Here is a 20,620-nt window from a genome sequence, read left to right as displayed (position 1 = left end):
ACAAAAGGATTCTGTACGCTTTTTAGACGCTCGCGCTGTCGACGGCTGCATCGGTCGCTGTCTTCAGTTTCATCATGTTTCGACCGCTTCAGCTAGGTCGCCTTTCAATCGACGGGCGAGCGCGGTACCTGCTGGCAGTTAGTACGAGCAAGAAGTAGCCGATGAGAAGGCTGACAATACTGTTTCAAGGTATGTCGTGCCACACTACTCCGCGATCTACTTGCGAGTGCCCGTAATCTTTCTGTTCAAGTGTGTTCGTCAGGTGCGAGCGCGAATGCTGAGTAGTGCAGTTACTTGTGCTTCCGCTATGCGGTTTGCGATCCTTCAAATTTCTGAGACCTAGCTATGCAAAATGCCGTTCTCTAGCAAGTGCTGTTGATCGACGTGCAGAAAGCTTTCACTTGGCAGTGTGTTTCGCTTTCTGACTGTTTAGTTTCAGAACAAGACTAACGAACGTGCGTGGGCTTGCCGAGATTTGCGCGTCTGTATAAACTTTCTTGCGTCCCCCATAAGCGACGTGAAAATGGTTAAAAAGAAATCGTACTGGAGCTTTTTCAAGCACGGTATGGCGACTTGATGAGGTGGGCAACGACATTTGTGTACCAGCCATGAGACTGCTGTAGTCCGCCTAGCTAAACAGTTAGGGCTTTCATTGATGAAAAAAAAAAAGTAAACACAGCAAAGTTCATTTGAAAAGAGCGGAGACAATGCGTTCACTTTATCTTCCTACGCAGCTGTGTTCATTACTTCGTCGCCCCCAAAGTTAGGAAATATTAATTTGCTAATTATCTGCGGGCCTTGCGTTCACATTGCATACCTGTCCTTGACTGGAATTATTATAGTTCTGAATGCAGTGGCTGGCGCTTGTGAATAACAACAAGCAAACTGTAGAACAGTTTCCATAATACTGCCCATCCGTTGAAAACAAAATGCTTGTACTCTGCACCACTGTAATCTTGCTATACAGTAGATAGTTATTGTTGAAGATGATTTTGAGATCATGGCATCGTACATTGGCTACAGAAGGCCGTAGAAATGCTGCTGTGACTCCAAAATGCGAGTAGACTGAAACTGAGCGACTGTCTGCAATCGAGCACTTGAAGCTTTCTCCATGTTGGCGACATCAGTGCTGGACGTTCTCTATTTCTCTTTAAGTATTTCCTTACATCTACCCCCCCCCCCCCCCCCCATTGCATAGTTCCCAGCTGAGCTCGGTCCTCGTAAACTATCTTGCCTCTCATTTACCTTCTGTAAAAATAACGCTGACAACCACCCGCTTGTAGTACAAGGCTACTAGTTTATTGAAGGCAACAGTCAAGAAAGGCATAGGGGATATTAATTGCAGTTTTTAACTGTAGTGTAATAATTATGAGATGAATGGAAGCGAACGAAAGTGGACGAAGTACGCACCCCGTCGGTCGTTGCGATTCAAACCCACAACCTTCAATTCATGTGTCCAATGCTCTGCCGAATATATATGGATGCTATAAAATATGTGGCAAACGGAATGGCCGACACGGACTTATGAACTCAACATAGGCGTTTATTAGTGTCCACATGAGCTCAGAATGTAAAGATGGCTACTTGGTTCTCTCGTTGAACTTGCTCACGAGCTTGCTCGCAAGCAGTCTTTCTTCTTTTTTTTTTGTAGGATGAGTGTGGGAAATTCAACAGGTTTCTCAGGAACAATGCTTCTTAGTTGATGAAAAATTTGTCCCAAGCCGGGGACCGAACACGGGACCAACCTCTTTCAGGGGTGGTTGCTTCATCAATTGAGCTAACCAGGAGGCTAGCGACTGAAAGCGTGAGGGTGAATTAGTTGACAACAATCAGTCTCTCTCTTTTCTTTTCACTAAACGCAGCCGTGAAAGCCATGGCGACCGCATCCACACCACGGCACCGTGCGGTGGTACTCGTTGACATGGACTGCTTCTACGTCCAAGTCGAGCAGAGGCTGGCTCCCGACTGGAACGGCAAGCCCTGCGCGGTGGCACAATACAACACTTTCCAGGGAGGAGGGTGAGTGTGGAATCTCTTCAAAAAAGGCAGAAGGTTAGGAATTTCTAACTGTTCTTATTGCCGTGGCATTGTCATTGTCAGCTGGTGCGTACTTTTGACGACCATAATTCGGCGAAACATTTACATCTCCTTCTACCTTTTTGATGCAAATCCCCCACCACCACAACCCCTTGCTTTCTTTCTTAATTAATTTATTTTTAACAGCGAAGCTGTTTAAACTATTGGTAACTAGTGCTCCGTCGTGCAAAACTCCACAGGTGGGTATGTGTCGCAGGAATCGGGCAAGCCCCACTACCGAGTGCAGCAGGTGCGAGTGTTAAACGAAAGCTCTGCTCGGCGAAGTGGAGCACGTGAAAGAGAGAGTGAGAAAGAAAGATAGCAAGAAAGAAGGAGAGAAAGAGAAAAATAAAGAGACACAAGGAAGGCCACCCAGCTCTGCTCTTCTTTCAGGCTTGGCACCACCGGTGCAAAGCTGCCATAATTTTTATACTAACTGTTTCATCTTTCCTTTTGACTCACCCAGTTTGGCACGCCGGCCCCTCCTTCTCCCCCACCCCTGCTTGTGCACTTGCCCCTTTTCTCCTCCTTCATTTGGGTGTGAGGAGAGGGTACAAAACATGCACACACACGCACTAAGGTAGGCAGTTGCAGCCTTGCAGAAGACAGGTCCGCTTGTCGGAATATTGCCTCCAGCGACACACCGTGTTCAAGAATTTTTCATCTCTTACGGAGTGCTTTGCGGCGCAGGTGCGGCAGTCCATCAGATTGCTTCTTGTTTCCTCGATAAATCGCTGTGCGGCAAAGCAGGAGACAGGTAGTGTGGTTCGGTGACCACTGAAGCATATTAGCTAACAACCTTCTTATAGCTTCCAGCATGTTCTGGCAGCAAGAGCAGTTGACTTGAGCTGTTGCACATGTCAAAAGACGCCACATCTCTTATGCTTAAAGTACTTTTAAGCATAGTGGGAGGGTGCAGGACTGGTAAACATTAATTTCGTCATGTAAATTGTCTGTTCATTTTAGCCTATTGTGTATTGAATCAAATTAGATAAAACACTCCTACTGTTAGACGATGGGAGTGAATTAGTGATCATAAATAGGAGCATATTGTCACAGGGTCCTGACGTTGAAGAAGGCTGCAGTCGGCGTGTTCAAGATGAAACTCTTTATTCGGGCGAACTTGTGCCCAGGAAATGAAAAGTCAAAGTATAAGCAATACACGCTGTACGCAGATAGCGGCAAGCGCTGTTGTCGGTCATCGGTAATCTGATCAGCGTTAAGGCGCGTTGACATTTTATTCACGTAGCATAGAATAATCCAGGCTTATCATTGGTGGCCACGTTAGTTCCAGAATAAGCTTTGCTATTCGCATTGAGTGCTCAAGCTTATCAGAACAATTTAAAACAATTGGGAATGTTCGACATACCGGTCCGATGCACGTAAGACAGTGGTTACACGTGTAACAGGTCCGTGGACTTCACTGCCGTTGTGAATTTCTGTTCTGTTAGTGCTTGATACTCCTAATCTGCTTGGTAACTGTATTGATCACAATAACTGCTACGGGCTGGAACATTTAATTGGAGGCAATATTTCCAGAAAAAGTGGCAGCATAGCTTTCTAAAAAAATTTTTTGTCCTGCAACCTCTTGCTGGAGGGTGTACCTGCGATGAAAGATGAAAAATGCTGTGTTTATTTCACTGGCTCCTTTCGCTGAATCTTGAAATAATTGCGCTGACCATCGACTTCTGGCTCATCTAAAAACTTTTCAGCCGAGCAGCTATCACGAAGTAGTTTTGTGTCCACTGAAGGATATAAACAAGATTTTCATATGCCTTTCCTTTCCCGTGTACTTTTTTTCTTTTTTTTTCAACTTGCAAAAGCAGAACAAGGATTTGATGTTTTGTTCACTATTTTATGCCTCTGTTTTACAAATTGACATAGTCGATGTCAAAAAAGAAAAAAAAAGAAAGGTCTTTGCTCTCTGTGCATGGTCAGAGGAGAGCCTTTTATGCAGATTGGTTGAGCTGCACACAGAAACAGCCCGGACTGCCGATGAGTGGCACATTGTAAAATGTCACACAAACTACGGTGAACACATGATACGGTTCACACTACCAACATTACTAAATTCAATTAGTGAACAACAGCTTTTTAAAACATCGCACGAATTTCATTTAAAGAACTATGAGGAGTGTTTCTCGACGTAAAGTCATTGCCGTAAACTCGTTTACTTTTTGTTTTGAAACCTCGCCGAGAAATGGTTATACCATTGCAGTGTTTATCAAATATGTTTTTGTTGTAAGAGAGTCTCATACGTGGGATGTGCAAGCATGCTTTATTCCTGCACGCATGCCATGTACCATCGCGATGGAAAGAAACGCAACCAGCGCAGCATCTGTGCGCTCCGCTGTTGAATTTTTTTTCAAGTGGTTGTAACCTGGCTGGTAATGAAAAGACACTGGAGTCAGTTATGATGCATTCAAGGATGACTCTAGCGTCTCTTTATTGTCCCCAAGGTAAGAGTGCTGTGAAAACAAATGCAAACAGTGGGGCAATAATGCGACATGCTGTTCGTGTTTCTTTCCATCGCCCCTGTACAATGCACTGTATATCCCTTTGGGTGTGAATTATGATGGACTCTCTAAAAATGTGTCAAATTCACGCAGCATAATTCTAAGGCCCTCGATATTACATCCCAAGAAAACGAGGCAACACATGTAACTTTCAGTAATTAATGTTAATTATCATGTAAATAAATGTCTAATTATTCTGGAATCAGTCAGCTTTGATTCTTGCTTAAAAGAATAAAATATTAGGCCCAAAATGCATGCCCAGTTTGTTTTTTGGTTGCATTTGTTTCGAGCAAAAAAAAAATAATACTCTTGACATCGGTCCTGGAACGTGGCACGTCTAACAATCGTTGAACATAGTAGTGTCTCCAGCAAAGTGATTCTGTGCAGCAATATGTAGCACAATAAAGTTAAATGACCGATAGCTGTCCACTCAGGAAGCCTGTACAAATGTGTACACTGTGTTCCAAGCCATTTGAAAAAAACATGTGGTGTGTGATGCACCTCCGTAGTTGATTTTGTACAATTTTGTACATGCCGCCGTTGAAGAGAATATGTAAACTTTTATTATTTCTTTTTTTTTTTGCAACCACCGCTATGCTGATGTTTGTGTAGGACGGTCGGGGCACTGTCTAGCTGTCCTAACCAGCTTTTGTTCCCTGGTCTCTCACAACACTGTTGGTTGCAAATACCATCAATTCAAATTCAAATAACCTGCAGGTTGATAGCGGTCAACTATGAGGCCAGGGCGTTTGGGGTCAAGCGTGGCATGAGGGGGGAACAGGCTGCCAAGTTGGCCAAGGATCTGCACCTGTTCCGAGTGCCAGAGGTCCGAGGCAAGGCCGACCTTACCAGGTGAGTCTGAATTCTCTTTGACGAGAGTTTGCAGTTGGAGTGCTCGTATTTTCGTGTTTTAAGATTGCTTCAACTGGCAGTGGTAGCTCAGCGGCTATGGCGTTGTGCTGCTAAGCACAAAGTTGCAGGTTTGATTCCCTGCCATGGCAGCCACGTTTCGATTTTAGAGTCTGTTAATGTCTCGTCCTGTGGAGTACCAACCTGGCCAAACCCGCACGTCAATAAATCACTATAAGTTGATAGCTGCTTGAGATCGCAGCAGATGTTGGGCTAATTAATACCGCATACAGGGAATCCTTCCCCAGAAGTACTGGAGTTATTGTTGCTAAATATGTGAGTGGATTACTGTAAAAAAGTGCACAGAAGCAGTTTGGTAGATAATTCTTGTTGTCATTGTTCATCACACATTCCCCGTCTTTTGTTGAGTCTCTTTAGTCGCCTGCCTCTGCTGCATCTTTTGTCTTTTCATTGTTGTACAGAGTGTAACTGTGCATTAAGAGTGGGCGTACATCAAATTCTGGAAATGCTTTTCACCTGTGCTCCTTCGGTTTAAAGGGAATTGAAACAATGAATCGGCTTAGATTGGTAAATTGTACTCTGAGAACTCAAATGTCGTCAATTTCACCATCATATATTTATTCGTATAGGAGGAAATCAGGGTCAAAGTCTACTTTTAAAATTTTGCGCCAAAATCTCCGCACACAGTGTCACAGATTACAAAGTGCATTTTTTGTATTTTGGTGACATTGGTTCAACGAAATTTTCTGAAACTTGGTATGTTAAGTCTATGGCTTCCTCAGAAGACAATGTACTTCATTTTTACCTATTCCGAACTACGTTTGACCTTGTAGACGCCATCAAAATCTAGGATGTCAAAGCGTTCGATGTGGGAATTTCAAGGTGGCATCGCCAGCCGCATTTTCTTTTCGTGCATTTTTTCGCTTACCAAGCATCTTCTTGTGGTAAGAGTGGCGTTTTCGGTATTGTGAAATTGTAAGTTACTAATGCACGAAAAATCGTTTTTCTCTTTAATGTCTCTTTAAGGTTACATGCTTATTACATAGGTTACATAGGTTACCTGCTCTCCCTTGGGTAAGGTCACATTACATAAGGTTTGAGGTTCACTGGTTTCAGTTTGCCTGTGCGTGAGCACGGGGAAGTGAAACCCATGAATCAAGTAAGAGCGCCAGCCCAAGTTTGGGAGAATGGAAATTATTGGCCTATGGTGTCTGCGTGAGCCCTGATGCTCACTCGTCGCCAGGTACCGGGAGGCAGGCGCCGAGGTCCTATCCGTGCTGTGCCAGTTCAGCGAAGTGGTCGAACGTGCGAGCATAGACGAAGCGTACCTGGACCTCACGGAAGCGTGCAAGGCGGTACCTCTGCCTCGGAGTGCCGACGCCCTCCCTAACTCCTTCCTTGGCCAGACTCCCAAGACTGCTTCGCAGAGTGGCGAGGACGACGCCAGTGAGCAAGACTGTTTCATTTCATTGTCTTACTGATTTTAATATGTATACCTCAGTTACCCAACAATGGGTCATTAACTACGGGTAGTCATTACAGTAAAACCTTGCTACTGAAGTGGGTTATGACGAAGAATTGCACACAAGAAGGCAACGCAATTCCAATTGAAGTTTTCATTAGAGATAAATGTACTTGAAACCGTGTTTTAACAGAGTGAAATCGAATTTTCAGTAGATATGACGTTCTCCTTGAAACTTTCATAAAGATTCATGTATTTGAAACCGCATTCTAACGGAGTGATATTAAATTCTCAGTGAATACGACAAACTAAATTTGTTTTGGAAACGAAAAATATCTTTTAAAACATGGCAAACCATTGCAACTGTTCTCTCATTTTCAGTGTCTGTGTTCAGCACTATATTTGATGACACCATGCAGTAGACTTCAACAATTCTTCCAGCCCTGAACTTACTGACCACAACGGCTGCAAATGAGCTTAAAGCTTCAACTAATTGCGCTGAGGTCTGCTGACATTACCTTTTCTTAGTGGTGTAACTGGTGAGTTCCTGACCGAACTCATTGCTCTGCCAGCACTTTCCGAACATGTACAAATTGTAATTTAGGCACGTAAGCTGGGCGCTTAACGCCATGTCTTTAGAGATTGTTTATGTTGATAGGGCGTGGGGATGGGGGTGGGATCCCCATGTCTGAAGAGCAGAGTGCGATTGCACCTTGGCTGCCATGTCCACACACAGAAGCCGAACTCGTGGCGTGGCTGTCCGAAATCGAAGACCCCGACTGTCCGGATGCCCTCTTGGCACGAGCGGCGGTGCTCACGGAGCAGATACGGGCGGCTGTCTTCACTCAGACGGGCTTCCGCTGCTCTGCTGGGATTGCACACAACAAGGTTACTTTCGCACTGCTGATTTTTTCTTCATGTCTCATCGACGCAGTGTTGATGAGTCTGCTCTTGAGAAACAGAAAGCAAACCCTCGGTCAGTCGGTCCGTTGCTTGCTCGCAGGTGCTGGCCAAATTGGCTTGCGGTCTGCACAAGCCCAACAAGCAAACAGTCCTGACTGAGGCAGGGGTGCCGCTCCTGTTTGCCACGCTCCCTGTTCACAAACTGTGAGTCCTCTATTAGTGAAATAGTACTGTAGAAGTGTGCAAATAGTGATTTTCGGCACCAAATCTAATACAAATCGAACAGTTCTAGAAGTGAATTGGATCAAATTTAATATTGAATACCTTTAGCAGGGGCGTAGCCAGAAAAACTTGCATCTACACATGCAAATTTTGTAATTTTGCATGTTAGATATACACGCACATATACAAATGCATCACGAACACACTTATTTAAGTATGGTGGTCTTGTGATGCTTAAAAAAGGGTGTGGAGGCTTGGTTTAGTGCCCCATCTTTCAAAAGTTGACATACTCTAATCACGAGTGACAGTCTCACATTTGCTCCTATTACATATAATTTAGCACGTTAATTCTCTTTTTCTAAGCTCTTGCAGTTGTTACTGTACCCAGCACCATGTTGCGATGTGTGACACTGTGTGTCTATGCATAATGTTCGTGTGAATGCAGTGGTTGACAGGCTACACACTCCGTTTCAACTGTCCCGTAGATTTCTTGCACGTTTCTTGTCATATGCATGCCTTGCTGAACCTCTCGTGCTTTTGTTTCTTTTTGCTGCCATATCTTCTTCCAGCACCATTTTAGCTCACTTTATGACGTAAGTGTTAAACGGACCGTGGTTCTCATTTCATTCTGTCAAGTTATGTATTTTGGTGCCTCCTTTGTGTCGCCGAAGATTGTATTGTGTATTGAAAATTGTATTTGTGTCGTTGAAGATTATTGTTTGTAGGGACCTTTTATTACAACCTTCCTTTCTGTCTACGCTATCTTCTGTAATGCTGTTAGGCATTGAATGTATTCAAATAAATAAATACATAAATCGTTTAGGGGATTTGAGTCATCAAGTGGTAGCAATAAACGCAGCCTCAGCATGTAGGGCTTATCGAGGTGGCCACCTGGCTTCTTCCCTTTTGGAAATCAATCAATCAATCAGTCAATCAATCAATCAATCAATCAATCAATCAATCGATCGATCGATCGATCGATCGAATCAATCAGTCAGTCAGTCAGTCAAGTCAGTCAAGTCAGTCAAGTCAGTCAAGTCAGTCAGTCAGTCAGTCAGTCAGTCAGTCAGTCAGTCAGTCAGTCAGTCAGTCAGTCAGTCAGTCAGTCAGCCAGTCAGCCAGTCAGTCAGTCAGTCAGTCATGTGTATAAGCCATTTACATGCTGATTCCATGCAGCATTTCTGTGCTGTGCTGGCAATATTGCAGTTCTAGCTTTGCAGGGCACTGTGCCCTCATAGAGTCATGGGCTGCCAAAAGAGGGCACCACACTCCTGCAGATGCTTCCCACAGTGCACTGTAAAAAGAAAGCGATCAAAGTGGGCTCCATTTTATTTTGTATTCAATGCAATGTAGCTATGCTACTATTATTTGATTTGGTCATCTAAGCCACGCCATTTTCCAGGTATTCTAAATAAAATGCCATTAAGATGAAAAACTTTGAAAAGATGTGGAAACGAAAGTCAGGCTTGAAGTTTTCGAGTTAGCGACCTTGCGAGAGTATGACATTTGGACACCTACTCAAATAGGCATTGTGTTATTAAATTATATTGCGCTATTAAAGAAAAGCAACTAACCACTCATTTTAGCTATCCTATAAAGAAAATTCTCTGCTAAGTGAAATTCCTGCAAAATATGAAATGCTTTTAAATTTGTAATCTCTTGCTAATGGATAGCCACTGTGCTTTCTGTATGGAACCCCGAAATGGCAGCTCCGCTTTTGATTTTCTTCGCTAACAAAGGCACCTTTCTCAATTTAAGCAAGCGCATGTTGAGTCTATAGCAGACACTTCACAATGCTAAACTGTCTTGTTGCTTGTCAACGCCCCTTGGATTATTTCACGTGGTGCCTGCTGTCTTCTTTGCAATAAGCTTTCTGTCAGGTATTCTACAGTGACTAGCCAAAATAATGGGTGGTTTAGTTTTGTGGTTGGCAGGATCGTTTGTTACTATGCGAAAGCCTTTCATTTGTTTCCTTTAATAATTTTGATCTCGTGTGCCGCAGTAGTGTAGCAGTTACGGTGCTTGGCTGCTGACTCGAAGGTCGTGGGTTCGATCCCGGCCGTGACGGTTGCATTTCGATGGAGGCGAAATGGTAGAGACCATATTACTGTGCGATGTCGGTGCACGTTAAAGAACACCAGATGTTTGAAATTTCAGGAGCCCTCCACTAAGGTGTCCCTCATAATCGCATCGTGGTTTTGGGACGTAAAACCCCAGACATTATTATAATGATTTTGATCTCCCTTTGCTCGTTAATTGACTGAAACGTTGATTGATGATAAAGTCAGCAAAGAGTTAGAATGTACTGATGTGCTTTGCTTCCACATCCTGCACAAAGGCGCAAGCTTGGTGGCAAGTTGGGCAAGGACATTCAGGAGCTCCTGCAGGTCGAAGTGGTGGCCGACTTGTTGCGGTTCTCCCAGGATCAGCTGTCGTCCCACTTCGGCCACAAGACGGGGTGAGTGACCGTAAGGTGGCTGGTTGGGCTTGTTGGTTGTTCGTACCGATATTAAACAGTGCGAAAAAACATGTGGATGAAAACACAGGGACCGCCAAGCGTAGAACACAGTTTGTAGACTCTGTTTAAAGTGTTGTGTACAGGTTTCCGTTGTAGTGCTGAGCACGTCATGTGGGCCGGATGGACAATGCCTGAACGAGCACTTACATGAACATGCCAGTAATGTCTGTAATGGTAAAAAGGGTTTTCTGGCACTACGTGTTAGAAGGCGTTGGTGCACCCCTCAGTTCCAGCGTACCGCAGTGGTCAATAAGGTGAAGGATGAGCAAGCGCGTCTAATCACTGAAGCAACTCTGATGGTTAGAGAGAGGAACGGCTGCGTGAGCGAACCGTCAGTTGTGCTGTCTGACAGACAACTCAGTTTCTTAAAATATGTGGGCATGCACCCGAGGCCACTCTGATTGTAAAAATTTGTTTGTTCCCTCTTGGTATTCTTCTGCTATTTCATTGTATGTGCGACTGTTTTCTTTCCACTCACATTCTTACATAATGCATTAATGTGAATAAAATAAATCACTTGGAAGACGGCGCTTGTACAGTGTATGCTTCTCGTCTCCGTGTTTTTTCGCACTGTTTATTATCACTATGTGTGACCGTGTTGGGAGTCGGTCGAGATGATACTGGGGTGAGCTGCCAAAAAACAACAACAACAAAAAAGCGCTTATCGGCAGTGGTGACAAACGTGCCCTGCAACTGTCAATCCATTCTGCGGAGAGGTGTGGCACGGCGCCCTGACCACTGCACCTGAGTTTTCAGACGTCAAAATTCATTCATAGCAGCATAAAGACCTCAAAGAGTTTGCTGGGGTGTAGTGACACTCGTGCTTTTCAATTCAGCTTGCATACTATCTTTTGCGTCGGCAAGGTCAACAGTCAATGTTTGCAGTTGCTTAGGAAAGCTATGTTTGCTTTGAAATTGCAAGGCTTATTTCTCCTCCCTTTAATCAAAGATATGTAACAGTTTGCCGGATTCATGTTGTTTGAAAAACTTTGGAAGCATGTTACACAACTATGGACGTGTTGATACTGAGCTGTTGCTTATGTGGTAATGAGGACGCATACGAATGGTTGCAATGGCTTGCTGGAGGCCAAGGCCATATTTTTATCACATGCTTGTTGAAAGATAATGGTTATGAGGCTCAGCGCGTGCCATCAGGATGCATTCTAAATAGCACAGAACATGGGACAGGAGAAGGCTTAACTTGCGCAAAGAAAGGCAGCGAGTATGTTGTAACACGACATTTAAGATCTAGTAGATGTGGCTGATTTTTCTTTGTCTGCGATAGGTGCAAGTATGGGAGAACTGAGGGATCATGCAGCAGTTAGGGTAGAGGACCCAGAACATGATTTCACATGCAATCCTCTGTGCAGCTTGTAAGAATAACCACGTTCAGCGTGTCTGCAATAGGTTGTAACATGTTCCCACAGTCGGAACACCTTCCATTGAGTTGCTCATCGCATGAAATGCTTCGTCTTGTTATATTTATCATTCCCAATTACTTCACTTGTTTTAAGAAAATATCAATGAATGGAATATCCTTATTTCTTGAGCAGATGTGCTGTATTCATCAGAAGTGTGATGTCAGCTGATGCTGGGATCTGTGATATGCGGTTAGTGAAAAAAAAAAAAAAAGTGGTACAATGACACTTGCAGTACGTGGCTGTACCAGCTTGTACGTGGCATTGACTACGAGCCGGTGACCCCCCGTAAGCTGGCCCAGTCCATCGGTTGCGGCAAGAACTTCCGAGGCAAGCTCGCTCTCGACACTACAACCAAGGTGAAGCCCTTGTGTGCATCCATTATGTGGGACAGTGCTATGCGAAATACAAATGTTGTAATTGCATTGAGTTACTACTGAAGAATTTGCTTTCTTGGCTGGGAGCACCTTCTTTAGGGTGGAAATGTCGGTATGAAATGGACACCTCTTTTGAGAGCATGCCACTTGATACTGGAACCTTTTCCTTTGTTGAACTCCATATGTGAGTCAGTGTCTATCCAAGGATGCCTTTGTTAGTGGTCTTTGAAGCAGGGGTCTCAAATAGGCAGTCTGCGGACATCTTTGTAGTGACCCGGCCTGGCCCACACAGGACTGTCTTCGCCCCATTAAAAAAATTTTTCTAGTAAGGATGTTTGGGTGCTACACAAAACGTGACTGGCCTCAAGCATTTTTTTCGTAAGGCACCTGATGTGGTCACCATGTGCTAAAATGTAACTGTGGAACAAAACCTCTATGTGTATTTCAAAATCGGCATCCAGATTTCAGACATTCTGGGGAACAGTATCAATATGTTTCTGGACATCTGGTGTCAAATCCCTTTCAGAAACGACCCATGCATGAGTGTCGGCAGGATTTCGTCTGGTGGGGGGGGGGGGCGAACCTGTGTTGCATTGCGTCTGGGGGAGGGGGGAAGTGCTGGTGTAGCTTGGGTGGGAGCAAGTGCTGGCTTGAGGGAGCCAAGTGCCCCCCTTTTTAACTCCCCCCCCCCCCCCCCCCCCCCCCTGTTGATGCCTATGGACTCTCGTATAAGATATGGGAAGGGCCTTGTTAGCTGACAATGTCGTACAATCTCACTCCCCACCCCACCCCCTTCAACTTTCCCCACTGTCTTGGCCCTTGGGGAAACATAAATTTTGTGAGCAGCCCACTGGCTGAGGTGGGTTTGAGACTCCTACTATAGAGTATCATCGTCGCCACTGCAATGACTCAACTTGTATTCCATAGGCCAGCCGTAGCATTAGAAGCTCCGCGTGTGTATTTGCATGTGTGCAGAAACTCTGCATTGTCTGTTGGTTCTCATTAACATGTGAAGTTAGGAGTTTTATTTCCATCACAGACAGTTTGTGCTATGCACTAGTGAAAATGACCAGCACAAATAAGTAGTGGCAAGTGTTGCTTGCAAAACACAAACGGGACGCAAAAAAAGAAAAGTCTCACTGAAAAGTGTGTCAGACTTACACACCTTTATTCCAAAGCACTCAATATACTATTGCATGAAAGACCAAATGGGGGTGTGTGTGTGTTTTTTTGTTATTAATTATAATGAATGTGCAATTGAACATCTGTTTATCTTGAAGTCAATCATGTTGTATTTTTGATCACAAAGAATCAAATCTCAGGCTTGAAGCAGGTATGCAATGTCCGCCACGGTGGATCAGTGGTTACTGTGCTTGGCTTCTGACCCGAAGGTCGCAGGTTTGATGCCGGCCGCGGTGGTCGCATTTTGGTGGAGGCGCAATGGTAGAGGCACGTCTACTGCACGATGTCAGTGCAGGTTAAAGGGGTCGTGAAAAGAAAATGAAGCTGCCCGGTTGTAATTTTCCCTGCTTCAACAGGAATTAAGCTTGCCGATTCCGAAATCTTTCGGCGCAATATTCAGTCTATAATTAATGACGCTCTTTTGAAATCGCAGTTTTTTTTGGCTCCTTAATGACTGTGCGGCACCATCGGCCGCCATAGGCTCTAACGTGTGACGTCATGATCGGGGAAGTTATAAACGCAGCGTTAGCTTTCGTTTGCTCCAAAATAATAGATTTATAGGAATCTAGAAAAGAAACAAAAATAACACAGCAACTTTTGCGCTCTGAGTTGTATACAGTGGAAGTACAGCACTTGATCTGCTTGCTTCCGCTTTCAAGTACATCCGGGCTCCATCACGTGTGTATTCTTGCCTTTGCTTGCATGGTGCAGTGTCCCAGTTTTTTCTTTTTGGTTGCGTTAGGTTGTGTTTTACGGCGTGTTTTGGGTGGCTTAGCCCTCGCTATGCCAACCGTGTGCGTCGTCAGACAGTGCCGTACAACTTATCAAAGTGGAAACAACGTTCGCTTTCACAAGCTGCCGGCGTCACAATCGAAACAGTATGATGATATGAACCTCGGCCAACTATGGCTCAGCAAACATCGCTGCGTCGCCATGTTTTGTCGACGACAGAGACTTTTCATTGGCTGACTTAAAGTGACGTCAGCTGTTCAGTTGAGGGGAACGCGAGCTGGGAAATCGTAATTGTGCTTTTATAGTTACTAAATGAAAGCGGATGATGAAACGAGTTGAGGTATAGTATTGAATGGATGGCCAGGATTCCGAATACACACGTAGTTGAAAGTTTTCGTAAAACGTTTCACAACCCCTTAAAGCACACCAGATGGTCGAAATTTCTGGAGCCCTCCACTACGGCGTCTTTCATAATCATATTGTGGTTTTGGGACGTTAAACCCCAGATATTATTATTAAGCAGGTGAGCAATGTATTGTTTGTATTTATTTTAAGGAAAGAAAAATTGTAGTTTTTGATGTAGCCACCATCGCACAGCACATCGAATGACTCGCAGAAGGTGGTGGTGCCTTGAGCAATGTTGATGGCTGCAGGAATACACAGCACGCTGGTGTTAAGTGAAGATGCATTGAATGTGCAGGAGGTTCACCTCATTCAAAGCATGACGTGTCTTGCTTTTTCTTGGCCACCAGTTGAAAGGACTGTCATAGAGTACTTGCATTCACAAATGTGGACACTGCACCTGAAGGCGATATACAGATCCTGCCATAGCCTTAACGAGAGCCTCTGCATGTCAAAGGAGAGACTTATGCACTGCGATATTGAAGTTCTGTTTCTGCTCCCCTTGTGGTTCTTTCTTCCCCACCAGGTGAAGCACTGGCTGGACCAGCTCTCCGAAGAGCTAGTCGAACGACTCCTGAGGGATCGGGAACAGGTGAGCTCAGTGTGATGTTTCGTATGATTTATTGTAGGGACGTTGAAGATGTAAAATGCTGTACTGTTTGAGCAGGACAGAATATGTAAGTGGGTTAGTTGGCAATGAATGATTGCATTGAAACTGTCACACACTTATATGGAAGTGCACACCGAAGAATGCAGACAGGCCAGTACTGGTTTTACAGTGGAATCTTTATTGCTTTAGCATTTCGCGCAGGACGGGCGCAGCCTTTGCTGTTGATGTCAATGCAGTAATGTCACCAACACTGCCATTACTTCAGAACAAAATTCAAAATTAAAAGCTTGGCCATTCTGTGTGCTGGTAACAAATCGTTTTCTGACAAATCTGGGAATTGTTATTCGATATTTGATCGCTTCAGTAATTTTTTGGCAAGGCTGACATTGTAGGGTTAAACAGGTCCAAAAGGGGGTCGTCGACACTTTGCCAGGGTTTTTAACACACGCCAGTTGCGGGGTCAGTGGTAGTATGGGGAAGTGAGGTGCACGTGGAAGTTGGTTGGCATTCATCAAGTGATAGGATGTCATAACGACATATTATGGCAACTTAAGTGTATCAAAACGGTCTTCTATGGAAAATGTATGCTTACACTAAGAACTCTTAACGCTGGCGTATGTGCTCGTAGACTGAAGTGGTGCTCATGAGTTAAACCATTGCAGAGACTGTTTCACGGAAGAAGCATCCTCAGTGTCATTGTCTTGCGCTGTTTATGATGCCGTTCTCTATCTGTAATAACGAAATGCACAACACTGCATTTGATCCATATACATGGAAACAGTTCTACGCATGCATTTGGTGTTTCACAATTGTGTTAGTTTGATGTCACTGTGCACAAAACCGAGAGATTAGATGCGTGAAAGCCCTGGATGGTGGTACCCTAAATATAGAAGGTGAGATAGTCCTATGCTTTGACACCTGTTTGTTGTTCAGTTCAAGTAGCCTACGTTGTTCTCATTCATGTCGGTCCTCATCGTGTTGCTGATGGCTTCCGGAGGCATCATGAATACATGAATGCCAGTGAGACCAATTAATGCAAGTTCATTAACCTCACTGAGACGTTTCCCTGCAATCAAAAGTGACCTTGTGACACCGTGGTATCGCACTTTTCGCAGCATTTATTGTACCGTCCATCGAACGGGCAGTTCTCGTGACATGATGAAAATAAAGAAGCTTTGGCTTTAGGACCTATGCTTCTGTAGACTGCTTGGGATTGATGTCCCACATGACTGAGATATTTGTTCAACCGACAGACCAATAAGTTCCTTAAGACCCTGCGCTAGCACCACGGCTCTAAGGAGTGCAGCTTTTTTCTTTCATATTCTAGTGAGGCCCACAACTTGCATGCGTACATCACCACAAGAGAAACCAGGGTGTTAACAGGATGTACTTTGTTCTCTAGGCTAACGTCCTTGTTGTTCGTAAATTTTGAGAGTTAGCCCATTGCTCTCCTTGCTAGTACTGTTGCTGTGTTGTGAATGGAGCATTGCCTTCAACGGATGCAGAACCACCGGATTGCTCAGTTGCTGGTTGTGAGCTTGCGGAAAGTGGGGCAGGAAGGTGGCACTTCGCGTTCCTGCCAACTGGTTGCCTACGACACTGCCAGGGTTGCAAAGGATGCATTGGCTGCTGTGATGAAGCTGAACACAACTGCCGCAGCATCCAAGGACAGTTGGTGAGCTGGGATAAAATGCAATGTACGCGTGCTCACATGGCTCGCGGATAGAACAGCCAGCAAAATTTTTTACGATGTCAGGAGACTACTAGAGACGTGTGGAGGTTTTTAGGTAAGATTGACATAGGCCTATATTGCCTTTTGAATTATCAGTACAGTAGAACATCGTTGATATGACACCATTTCGTAAGATTTCCCTGTGCCAGCGTTTGTGATATCGTTATCAAGCCAATCTGCATGGTATTTAAACGAACTTAAAGTGCATGTTTTTCCGAATAGTAGTGCCTTTTCTTTTCTCACGTTTTCTTTTCTTTTTCAGAAATGTATGAATGATATTTCACTGTATATTGAATTATTTTATGATCCCCCTTCCAGTTCCGTATGTCCCAGTTCTAATGTAAGATGAAGTTCCCGACTCAATAATTTTTTTCATTATGTTACAGCCGTTTCATAATATGCGAAAATCGACAAAAGCTGTAGAAGCTTGATCATTTCAAAGTAATTTGTGTCTGTATTCTCAACAGCTTCACGTGGCCTAACTAACAGTCTTCTCCTCATAGGAAGCCACCATTGACAAACCTCATGTTGGCAGCGACGAAGTTTCGGGACAGCTTGGAAGACGGGTCCCAAGAGATCTCCAAGTTTCTCGTGCGGCAGTCGGAGAAGGCTGACAAGTCCGAGAAGCCAACGTTGGCACCACTGCCACCCGCGACACCGCAGAAAGGCCAGAAATTGGCCGAAAAATCAGAGGAGGACGACAAAGCATCCACTGCTATGGAAGGGCCAGCACCGTCGTGCTCCTTGGTAACACCCAAGAAAGAGGAAGGGTTGAACGACACCCTTCCCTTCTCGGAGAAGCTCGCGATGATCCTGCAGAGCCCCCGAGAAACTAGGAAACGCAGCGACAACTCGCCGCCCCCAGCGGCGGAGCAGCGCCGCGTGGAAGAGGTGAAGCGGGCGTTACCCGTCGCGGTGTCTCCGAAAAAGACCGTAAAGGTTGCAGCGACCAAGGCCAAGAAGACGGCATCTAAGAAGAGCGCCAAGAAGGCTGCGTCGGAGGCTCCAAAACTGAGCTACTTTGAGAAGATGTGGACGACCAAAAGTGACGCGAAGGCGACAGCAGTGTCTTCCGCGGACAGCCCAGAGCAAACGCGGAGCGCTATAGACTCGGAAACGGGTATCCCCGTCGAGAACGACGACGGTGCTTTTAACGACCGATGCTCGATTTCTCGTAATGACGATGCATTGCCCGGTCCCGCCTTTCTCAACGAGAACGCTGACGACTCGACCCGAAGTTCGGTCCTCTCGAATGAAGGTGATCCGAAGCCTTTGACAGTTCCTGAAAATGTGGACGCTGCTGATAAGATTTCCATACCTGCCTCTTTTAATGACGATGTATGCTTCATCGACTCGAATAGTGATGGAGAGGGTGGCGTAAGAGGAAGCGAGAATCGTCTGTCGATAGACCCGAGCTTGTTGCACAAGTGTGGTCAGTGTGGAAAGACCGTCGTGGTCTGGAAGAAGGAAGAACACGACGATTATCATGTTGCGCTGAAACTGAGCCGTGATGAACGCGTTCCTACGCCATCGTCTTCCAGTGTGACAGCTGTCAGTCGGAAACGAACTGCTTCGACGACGACAAAGAAGGCATCTCGAACGAAAAAAGCATGTGCTGAGAAGACAAAAACGTTGAAAGACTTCTTCTCGTGATTACAGTTGGAGTGTTTTTTTAGATAACTTAATGTGTTAGCGATTACGTTGTATAGATTTATTTTCTGCAGCTTGACAAGATGGTGAATTTTCGTGGCACTTTTCTGACCTATGAGTGATAAAGAATTTATACGCACTATCTTTGAGCATTTTGTACATATGCAATTTTCATGTTTTTATTATACAAACCCGGTGTACGTTTTACATGTATGAATTGTACAGGGAATCGCGGTGCTTTTTTTCCCTTTAATTTGTATCTAGAAATGTAAACATCGGCTATATCCACAATTGTCTACAGTAATTAGCTTGTATATCTGCATGTGACTTTTAAAATTGCTTGTTGAACTTGTGCGTAGTTGTACGGTGTTTCGTGTTATTTATATGTAGTGATCAAGTGTGTGAATAGCGTTACAAGTTGTTAAGTCTAGAATTCATTTACAGCAAGTTTTCACTGTACTGACAACAACATTCCGATTAGATGCTCTGTTGCTTCATGTCTGTAACCTCACCTAGTGTTTCTCAGAATCGTGTCGTGTGTGTATTGTAACATTTGCACAGTTTTTGTGACAATTTATCGAAATTTTACAAACAACTTGGTGCACCCCATTTATTTTGGGAAGATAGATAGCATGAATTTTGAAAGCTTTGTTTACATTTTTATAATGAAAAGATATATCTCACATTATTTAAGTGGCCCAAACACGAGGACCTCTTCCTTGAGCTTACGCTACAGGATCAAGTGAAATAAAGCATGTGATATGACATCAGATATCACATCGGATGCAGTATCTCAGTGGTCTTTGATTAGTGTGTGTGCAGCAGGAAGTGTGCTTGGCTTCTTCTCTGCACTGCAGGAAACAAGAATACCTCTGTTATTTAATCACTAATGCATTGTGTATTGTGCATAAGGTGCTTATTAAAGCACCCCATATAACCAAACTTAATCTGTAGTGCCTACTACTGCAATCTCATAAACAGATTCTAGTTTCTGCACATAAAACTCCAGAATTTATTTCAAAATTAAGTTACTTTCAGCTTCGTCACGTCGTTATCTTGCACGTGCACATTCTGAATGGTTGTTAGCATACCCTCAATCTGTTCAACTATTTGGAAGTTTTAGTGCCTCTTGCAGCGTAAGAACACAGCCTTTCTACCACAAATTTTATCTATAATTTTATGCCTTTAGATTCCTTTTATCCATTCTTGTGTTTGCTATGTTTTTAAGCCTGATGTGACGTCCCCTTCATGTTTGCAATCTGAAGACTATTTGTTGATTTGTCCAGCCTGGGTCTTCTGTGTCTGTGCAAGTGGCAGTTATATTTGACTCGTGTTATGACAACCTTTGATGGAGCTGTTGCTTTTTAATAAATAGAAAATGCTTTTAGCAGCTGTACCCATGCGTAATGGTGCATTACACTCATCGGAACGCTGCGGTTTCAAAAGAGAAAGTGCATGCACATGTGACAAAGGCGCAACTCTGACGTGTGTTAACTTGCGGAATTGAGACAAATCTGCCTGGCAGTTTAGCTGCTTCTCTCTGCAGGAATTTGCTGCATCCTTGGGCGAGTTTGCTGTTGACTACTACTAGTTAACCCAAGCTAGGAAGATTCTAGCTGGAACTTGTAAGCGGTGTTGTGCTTTCCTTTTATCCCACAGCATACTGTGCACGGGATGTAATAGGATCCTGCTGCAGTTGACTTTATACGACAGGACAAAGAATACAGACTATGGCTCTGACTAACAACCAAGTGTGTTTATCCCTCTAGCCAACGCATATACACACTCCACCACTATCGCAAAGAAGCAACAGATAAATGAAGATTCAGCCTGCGCAGAGGCAAACTTGCACCAAATGAGACAGGAACACTGTCTGCTTCGTAGGGAGGGAAATGCAAGGGAGGCCACAGTTCACACACAAAAAAAAAAAGACGGGCTCATTAATTGTGG

The 20,620-nt window shown here is 44.3% G+C and overlaps 1 protein-coding gene across 1 annotated transcript; it reads left to right on the top strand.

Moving 5' to 3' along the window:
* The first annotated feature begins 24 nt into the window (after nt 1–24).
* LOC119405182 (DNA polymerase eta) lies at nt 25–20,058 on the top strand. Its single transcript, XM_037671995.2, has 11 exons — nt 25–189; nt 1,863–2,019; nt 5,310–5,444; nt 6,706–6,908; nt 7,661–7,812; nt 7,928–8,031; nt 10,388–10,507; nt 12,221–12,344; nt 15,205–15,270; nt 16,794–16,963; nt 17,524–20,058. Exons 1-11 carry the CDS (start codon nt 162–164, stop codon nt 18,671–18,673), a joined length of 2,409 nt encoding a protein of 802 aa, XP_037527923.1. The 5' UTR covers nt 25–161; the 3' UTR covers nt 18,674–20,058.
* Nucleotides 20,059–20,620: the final 562 nt, after the last annotated feature.

Source organism: Rhipicephalus sanguineus, chromosome 9 (assembly GCF_013339695.2).
Source record: "Rhipicephalus sanguineus isolate Rsan-2018 chromosome 9, BIME_Rsan_1.4, whole genome shotgun sequence".
Classification (NCBI taxonomy): domain Eukaryota; kingdom Metazoa; phylum Arthropoda; class Arachnida; order Ixodida; family Ixodidae; genus Rhipicephalus; species Rhipicephalus sanguineus.
Note: the sequence above shows the minus strand (reverse complement) of the source record. Positions and strands in the feature narration are given on the sequence as shown.

What these genes read in the sequence shown, in the direction of transcription:
- LOC119405182 (XM_037671995.2), top strand. Translation starts at nt 162, where the DNA reads ATGAGAAGGCTGACAATACTGTTTCAAG. An exon ending in AACACTTTCCAGGGAGGAGG is followed by an intron (nt 2,020 to 5,309) that starts GTGAGTGTGGAA and finishes AATAACCTGCAG; the next exon opens with GTTGATAGCGGTCAACTATG. An exon ending in TCCTGAGGGATCGGGAACAG is followed by an intron (nt 15,271 to 16,793) that starts GTGAGCTCAGTG and finishes CAACGGATGCAG; the next exon opens with AACCACCGGATTGCTCAGTT.